Genomic DNA, 9395 nt, shown 5'->3' with positions numbered 1-9395 from the left:
TCGTTACAGTTCCGACAACTCGTAAGTTATATAAAATTTACCATACAATAACAAAATTGTAATTACTATTTTAATATCATTTACTGTCATCCGTATGAAATTGTTTTACGGAACTTGATGATTTCCTAGCACTTTGCTTCTTTTCTTTTTACCAGGTTACTCCTATCAATTCAAATTAAATGAAAAATAATAATTTTTCAAAGGAAAAGAAAATTTTATAACTAAGGAAGCTGTTTCGATGTCAGCTTAATCTACAGATAATAAGAGATGTAGTGCACTGATTGGACCAGAGAGCCAATTAATTAAGATTCGAGATCAGAGGAGGGGGGAGGATTTGTGATGATGATGATGATGATGATGATAGGTACGAGAAGCCAATCAGGAGTCGGTGAAGCGATCTCTGAGAACCCGTTCCTCTCCTTTGAGGGCCGCTCTACTCCATTCATGTTGACTAGTATTTCTATCTTGTTATAATTAGAGGTTATACCGTAAAAGTGAATAACATCTCACCATATTTTGGATTCTTTTTAATTTTCTGTACTATCTACAGAAATCAGAAACTCTGAAATTTATGCCTCAGCTTCCTTAGCGTGAAAAAGCCACTATTTTACTCTATAGGTATGTAGGTATTTGTACTTTCACTTACCTATATAAGTTATTTATAGTAAGAATATTGTGATCAAGCGAAATTTCGAAGTCTAGTTTTCGACGGAAATAAACGTAGATACCCTGAGAACAAATAACCTAATCCCACAAAATTGTGTAACGTAAACACTCCAACTCAAAAATAAAAAATCGTACGAAATTAACCTAAAGTCGAAGGTAGATTTAATTATTGATATTGTTAGTGAGGATAATAGAAAAAAGGATAAACATTTTTCAAAGGATAGTTTTGTATTGAAATTATATGGTTTATATAGGATATGGGCAATTAGTCTGAAAAAAATACTATTTAATGAATTATGACAATTCAATGATTAATGTTGTCTCTTTGAAAATGGTCCCAGGGCTGAAACGTTGGAATTTAAAAAAAAATACACAAATTGAGAGTAAAATTGGATTTTTGAAGTTTGTGTTAATGATAATATAAGCCACTCTCAAACAATATATATATATTAATTAAATATTTATTTTTTTATGGATCTTGAGGATCAGTCAATAATTCAACTTTGTAGCACCACATCTTTTGGTGACGTTTCGCAACTTTATTATTTGCATAGTCATGCCCTACAATGAGAAAAAACATAGTGTGTTAGAATATATATTCCCTTCAAATAATTGTCACAAAACTACATAATGCAATCTCTGACTAATAAATATTACAATCAAAATATGGTTTAATAACCTTACTTACAATTCTCAACTGCAGTGTGTTCTACAGTATGATACAACCATCTTCGGATTTAGGGAAGGACTGGTTCTGAAATGAAGGTTTGTCTAGGTTTTCCCATGTGTACCGGGTTTTTTTTTGTTTGTTTTTTATTTCTCAGTAGGTAGTCAGTCTGTTGTTAATATTTTTTTTCTGTTTCTATTTTTAGATTAGTTGTCTTTATGTATTTATTAGGTTAGAATAACATAAATTTAAATTTTTTACATTTGATTTTTTATTAATGGCTTGATTCTTATGTTTTTCTATTGTGATCATATTAGGTTATTCTAACCTTATAAATACATAAAGACACAATTAACAACATAAAATAGAAACAGACAAAATATCAACAACTGACTGACTAAAACAACTGACTACCGAGAAGTAAACACAAAAAAAAAACCAACCAGTAAATATTGGGAAACCTAAGCAAACCTTACTTTCATTTCAAACCCGATTTAGTCCTTCCCTAAATCTGAAGATTGTATCATAATAATGTAGAGCACATTGCAATTGTAAGTAATGTTTGAATTAAACCGTATTTCGATTGTAATATTTATTAGTCAGATATTGCACTATGTACTTTGTAGTTTTGTGACATTTATTTGAAGAGAGTGCATGTTCGAGAGAACTGTGCTTTTCTCATTGTAGGGCATGACTATGCAAACAATTAAGTTGCGAAACGTCGCCAAAAGATGAATTATTACAAAGTCGTATTATTGACTGATCCTCAAGACCCATCTAAAAATAAATGTATACAAATATAAATATATATATATTTTTTCTTTGTGTAGAATAAGAACAAAAGATTTTTGATCGTATTAAATTAGATCAAGGGTGTAAAAAATTACAAAAACCAAACGCCGCTCGCAATGTATACTTTATTGCATACAACATGCATGTATACATTATTTATTAAAAACTTCTGTTTACAAAAAATCAAGTCACATCCGGTTTTAGCGTCTTTTTAAACCCTTTAATACAAATTTTGGTATAATCAAAGATTAGAATTTTTTTAAGTATGAAGAACATGGTCAAAAGAAAACAAAAATAGTTAACAACTATTTATTTGCCGGCGTTTCGTCTCAGTTTGTAGAGTTTCATCAGGGCTAAAAAGATACAAGAAAGTAAATTAAGGTAGGGATAAATTATATACGAATGAATAAAAAGAAGGAATACAAATAGTTATAATACTCGTATAAATAACACAAACAAAAAAAATTACGCAAACTATCAGATTAAAAATGAATAGGGGGCGTAATAACAAGTAAAAATGGAAAAGAGTATATGAGAAAACAAAATTTAACACACTAAAGATGGAAAATAAAGAAGTTAATTGAGATTAAATAAAGGTGGAGAAAGAATAAATAAAAATAATAATAACCAAAATTAAGTAATGAACTAATCAGTACCACCCTCTGGTTCTGGCCCTCAATGTTCCAGTTGAAAGGTTTTGTAACAGTGATAAAAAATTGGAACTATACAGAGTGGAAGGGAAGCGACCGTTAAACGGTTTTATTTCAGATTCGCGAAATATATATATATACATATATTCATATATATATATATATATGAAAATACGTCATTGTAATATGCAAACTACATTTTCCACCATTCCATATATTTTTCCATATATATTCCTACATTTCCATATATATATAAACAATCGATTGGTATATTATTATATCACAATGGTATTAAAATAATTTAGTGTGAAGGAACTAAGTGGGACAAGTTGATATTCGTTTTTCACCTAACGGGGCTTAGATTAAAAAATTGCAATTACTTGAACACATCACTCATCGAGACGAAACTATAAAATATCTTAGAACTTTCTAAACTACACTAAATGCTATAATCAGACCTCCGTAAGGTTATTAGAAATAATACTAGTAATAATTATATAAAATAAAACTTTTTTTTATATGTTTTTATTTTTATTTTTTTAATGTTATTTACAACTGTACAAAATAATACAATAAGTAAATATGTTGTATGTTTCATATACACTTGAAAATCTTGGGAAGGAACCACCCATCGGTGGTACTTCAAACATTAATTTAAATTAGAAGGTCCCGTGGCCATCTTCTTTTCAGACGCCTCGGAGGATTATCAGGGATTGTTAAGGATGGAAGATTAAGAATTAATGGTTTAGGATGGTTAAGGAGTTTGGAATGAAAAGACGCATATCTGTTTTGGGTCAATTCTGCAATGAATGGGATGTTAAGGTCTTTGTGAATGAGTTTATTTGTAACGTAATAAGGAGCATCAAGAATTTTACGTAGGATTTTTTTAAAAATTTTAAATCGCTTTTTATCTTATAAAAGGGCATAAAATCGAAAAGATATTTATATAAATTCAAAGAGCAGAAATTCAGCATTAAAACAGCTATAACTACGTTGGATTTGAATAACATTATAAGAAGTTAGGATTTGTTTTTCGTGAACGTGGAAGAAAAAAAATATCCAAAAATCAAGCTCGAAAATTTCTATTATTTAAGTGTTTTGCAAGACGCTAAAACTAAATTTGACTTCATTTTTGTCTACTTTAATAGGAAGGAATTTTTTTTTGTAATTTTTTACAGACTTAAACTCATATTAAACGATAAATAGACTTTGTTCATATTCTATACAACAGACAAAACAAATCGATTAGTGCATAATTTAATGACTATTAAATACATACAGAACAAAGGTGCTATGCTATAATATAAAAACAATCTAAATATATTTTTTAAATTATACATTAGATGTTCGGGGGTGTGTGTGATCAAAAGAAAAGAGAAATCAAAAAATTGTAAAAGATGGTCGGAGTGTGCAAAGATGCATCTCCCCCCCCCCCCGATCATCTTCTCCAATCAGTAATCTACGGTCAACCATCTACACCTCAAAAAATTTTAACTATTCATCAATCATTTAAATATATTATGTTTCTCTCGGTTTCTAGAGTACATTGGGACGAACCCTCGGATACTTGTCTAAAATTTTTGACCTTGTATAACTATATAAAAAAAAAATCCATTGATTGAAATCGGTATTCCCATGGGCGTATCCCCCCTTCCCTGTTAGTGAATTAATGGACGATTAAGTAGTCTTCAATATCAGCATTGAGCATGAGGCTTATATACCGAATTTAGTTTATTTGAAGTGTATAACCAGTTCCTATTGTTAGTAATAAGAAACGCGGGATAAATATAAGATTAATTAATTTAATAATTAATTAATGCTGATATATTTTTTTTATTCTTAAGAAACCTGAAGTACGAATTTTTATTGTAAGTGAAATTTGTGTGATACGCGCAAAGCACCCGATTTATTTAATTTTCAAACAGCCTAGTTCATGGGTATAGGGATTTTAATTCTTAAAACAATTATAAACATTTGGGAATTTATAGCTGTTGAAATTTAAGACTGCTCTCCTCAAAGAAAAAGCAACGAACAGGTACAAGAAATTCTTAAGGTCAGTGGAGCAATGTTATCCCAGGACGAGCAAACTAAACCACATCTACGGTAAATAGTCTAAACATTTGGCTGTACCTAGAAGTAAATGTAAATAAATTTCTGCCAATTTCAAATCCCAAACATTTGAGAAACAACATTATACAAAGTTTACCATTTTATGTGGGTCAGTTAGTTTTCGAAATGGTCGCACTATATTTTTAGTTTTATTTCCAGTAAGACAAAAAATATTACAAATAGATAACACATTAATATAAAATAAATCAATCTATATCTATCTGAAGCTACTAAAACAGCTGTTCTATTTTGCGAAATATCAGCTGTGAGTATAATGTTTGTATTGAAGAGATTATGAATTTTTCCTTGTTAGATGTTTGTAAGAATGAGATTTCTATTTCTCTCTCATTATCAGACGTTTTGTATGTCTTTGCTAAGTAATTGGTTACGTGTTGTTGACTATTGTCAAAGGAGAAATAATTATTCCATAGTCTAGCACCAACTCAGTTCACATCATACTTTCGCATCAAGGTACACATAAAACCTTGAAAAAAGAAATGGTGATGCTGGGAAAAATACGGTACCACAAAATGCACTTCTCTAAAATCAACTTAATTCAAAATTTTTTAACACTTTAATTAAAGTTGAAGGGGCTGTAGTTCCACGAATTCACCAAAAACAGGGGGATATATTTGGTAGAATGTAAAAGTTGAGACCATCAAAAAGTTCTTCTCAAACACCGACTTAATTCACACCAAACCTTTCTATACTCTATTGTAAATTACGAAAAAATTGCAGTAGGGTTGACACCCCGTTAGGTATTTCTTTAAAAATAATTTAATTCATCATTTGAAGGGGCTGTAGAGTTGCAGAACACTACCAAAAAAAAGGAATGTACTTTGTGAACCCAAAGCATTTTTCAAATACTAACTTAATTTAAATCAAACTGTTCAATCCTCTAGATCCATCTGAGAGGCTATGAACGTGAACAAGTGAAAACCTTGAAAATATTTAAATACTAAAAAAAGGGGTTGATGAAAAGAGGTGTGACCCAAAAACGCATTTCTTAATCACCATTCTTGATTATATAAAAATTCTAAAATTTGTTTTACAAATTTTTATATTTTCGAAACAAACTATCTCCCTAAATTAATTTAGAGGGACTGTTAAGTTGCGAAAAACTAAGAAAAAAAAGGGTTGATGAAAAGAGCCGTGACCCAAAAAAGTACTTTTAAATCACCATTCCTGATTGCAGCAAATTTTAAAATTGCTTAATAATTTTTTATATTTACTAAACATTTGAACAGGATTATATTTTATTAGATACATATAATAAATAAAGTTGTAACTAAACATTCCACGAAAAAACACATATATGTTTGTGTGTGAAAATTTCTGAGAGGATTGCGTTTGAATTATGGTAGTTAGCAGGTAGCATTTATTTTGTAAATTTCATATTGTTACTTGAATTAATTATTTTAGATTTTAATTAGTGATGTTAAACATTGAGTTGGATCTTTTGGGCGTTGCTGAGATCATTAGAATACAACAAAACCCAATATTGCATAATTTCGTGCTAGACTACTTTGTCTTGCTCGGTCGATTTTTATCAGACATCTTTTAAACCCCCCTCTTCCTCCCATAGAAATTTTCTAATATGTTGGTTTTATGAAACGGTTCTTATTGCACGACCTACGTACCCCGAACTGAACCACTATCAAGGTAGCTTGGAGGTACTTACAGGCCGTAGCAGCGAGGTATTGTCTGAAAGTCGCTCCCATCTTGTACTCACGAAGACACACGACGAACAAAGAAGATGAAGAGTCACTAAGAACTTACTGACCAGATGGCTATTGGTCTACTTGAGCAGTACAAGGAACCCCCACTACTCCACAGCATATATATATTGCTATATGCTGTTATCTAGCCTTATCAGCATCTATTTTATCATTATATAATGCTTTATGTACTTTTTCTGCTGCCGAAATCTCATAGACTACGTTTAGGCAAGTACTCAGTAAATTATTATGATAATTTCATTTCTTTTTCTATGTTTTTTGTTTCTGGTTGCATTTGTTTTTCTTAATCTTATTTTCAATGTACGTAAAGTTTTACAATTGAGAAAAAAGTTCGCGTCATCTGTTTAAGAAACAGAAAGTTAATATTTACATTTACTACTTCCATTTTTTTATGTCTGCTTACTTTGAAGGGAAAATGTCTTAAAATGTCATTTTAAGGATTTTAAGTAGATTAAAGCGCTAGGTTCTGTCTTCCGGGCCTGTATTTGAATCCACCAGTGACAGATATATTTTCTGTTATTGTAGCTGCGAGTCAGCCCTGTGGGTTCAAGACCCCTTCCTTCTGGTGCACATTCAGCCTCTATACATCGGGACCTGTCCGTTTCCTACTTCAGGTATCCCAGAGTTGAAAATGTGAGACTTTTCTGTTCATTAATAACATGCATATATTTTATTTTTATTTCAAAATGTTAATTCCCTGGAGGAGCAGATCGTGTTAGTGATGTTAATCTAAATTAGTTTGATTATATAAGATAATATAAGACAGAGCATTGGGGTCTCATAGGAATAATAGCTTATCTGGTGACGTCTTCTAGCCGCTTTCCTCGTCCAGGTGTGCACTGGGCGAAATGGTGAGAACCATGTATGTTCACCTGGAGCCTGAAAGATCTGTCTGTCTCGAACGGTGCCTGGCATGGTGTTTAGGCTGGGGCGGCATTGCAGTCGCGGCGTCTTCGGGGTCTTCCGGTGTCCGAGACAAGGGGGGCATCAGAAAATGAGACCTCCGAATCCGACTTTATACAAATTCATAAAAGAACCGGAAATTCAGATTACTTAAATCCGACAGAGGGGTTCCTTAATTCTTCCTCCTTGCAAAACCGTTCTTCAAAAACCAGTAGGTACTTTGTTACAAAGTAATGAGCAACTCACCCTTGATGGGTTATAGTGATATTATATTTTTTCTAAAGATATAGTTTCATTATTAATTTACGCATACCTGTGTCTACCAAGGCGGTCACTTGTTAAGTCAAATAATTGAATAAATTGATTACTTCAAGCTTCAAGAAATACTTCAAAGCAAATTGTTGATCAAATTTTATTCGTATTGAATGATAGAAGTTCTAATATTTATTTTGTTTCTTGTATTTTTACGAATTAATAGTGAAATTGTACTTTTTTTTTTTTGTTGATATTCTTACGCTTACCATTGTGTCAGATTTATGATTCTCTGCCTTGAATTATACATCTTATAGCAGAAAAACCAAACAACATAAGGAAACAAGGGTGGTCAAATTAATGCTATCAAATAAAAAACGACTTCATTCTTTATGATTACCTTGGTAAATATTCAGAGTAATAATAAAGAGAAAGGTTTCTGAGATCTTGTCCCATAAATCCAAAAGGTGTGTGCTCAATTCATTTAGTGCAGATCAAGACCCTAATCTTAGTTTAAGCTTGATCAACTGACCTAACCTTTAGATCAAAATAACGAATCATCAATGGACTACAGAGTGTTATAATTAAGACAATTTAAAGCTTTATCTTTAATGTTACTGCTCGTCGATTTCGACTATTACACTAGGCAAACGGTCTAAATTGCCAATCCATTACAAAAGACTGATCTACATGACTATTATAAGGCCTATCTGGACATACCGAGTTGAGCTTTGAGGCTCCACTAAACCATCAGATTCCTCTCGAATCCAATCCTTACAGTCCAAAATCCTTCGTAAAATCCTTAATGCTACTTAATACCATAGTATTTAACCATCCTGATAATATAATTATGGAAACAGTAAGTTATTTAGGTTATATTAATGTAATGGTAACCTTAATGGGGAAGTTTCATAGGAAAATTACTGCAAACTAAAATTAATATTGGAAAAAGATACTTAAAGACAGTATGAAGCAGATTGGAGGAAGATAGTCCATTCGTATCAGCCCTGACTAAGTTCTGCAAAGTGAGGCAAAACAATAAATAGTTTTTTCTTACCATTTTGATACTTTTATTGACCGACACTCGGACTATCTTCCTCCAATAAAATTAATATTATTTCCTTTGTATGGATTTATTACTACAGAGAATAATGTTAAATACATCTATTCTTATGAAAAACGGGATCATTTGATTTTTTTCGATAAAAACCGATTGGTTACATTAGCCCATGAATTTAGTCGGATTGAAATTTTATTGGTAAATACTTAGATACATTAAAAGAAAAATAATAAAAAACCAAAAAAGTTGTAATATAGACGTATTATAAGTCAATGGAAAGGCAAATATTTTAGAAAAATAATATTTAAAACATAATTTGGCAAATGGAAATGCATGATGACAAAAAACGCGTAAATAAAAGGTCTTTTGACTGGAAGGCACAGTGTGTGGTTCCGTTTCGCCAGCCTGATAGATATTTTTACGTCACATAGTTATTAAACCTGATTTGGAGCCTTTCCTTCGACAGAATGACAACCTTCATAGTATCATTCCTAATATTTTCAATAATGATTCTACAGAAATTTATCATTAAATAAATGGTTAACAGCATAATGTAA

General features: G+C 31.2%; 1 protein-coding gene across 1 annotated transcript in view; it reads right to left on the bottom strand.

Annotated features, from left to right (window-relative positions):
• Nucleotides 1–6691, bottom strand: part of LOC106681347 (facilitated trehalose transporter Tret1) — a 16821-nt gene extending 10130 nt beyond the window's left edge. Inside the window, exon 1 of the mRNA XM_014421622.2 lies at nt 6566–6691. Within this exon, the coding sequence (XP_014277108.1) occupies nt 6566–6605 (40 nt within the window). The 5' untranslated portion in view covers nt 6606–6691. The remainder of the gene's footprint in view (nt 1–6565) is intronic.
• Between the last annotated feature and the right edge of the window lie 2704 nt (nt 6692–9395).

This window comes from Halyomorpha halys, unplaced genomic scaffold, assembly GCF_000696795.3.
Source record: "Halyomorpha halys isolate HHAL.00 unplaced genomic scaffold, Hhal_1.1 Scaffold328.1, whole genome shotgun sequence".
NCBI classification, from domain to species: domain Eukaryota; kingdom Metazoa; phylum Arthropoda; class Insecta; order Hemiptera; family Pentatomidae; genus Halyomorpha; species Halyomorpha halys.
Note: the sequence above shows the minus strand (reverse complement) of the source record. Positions and strands in the feature narration are given on the sequence as shown.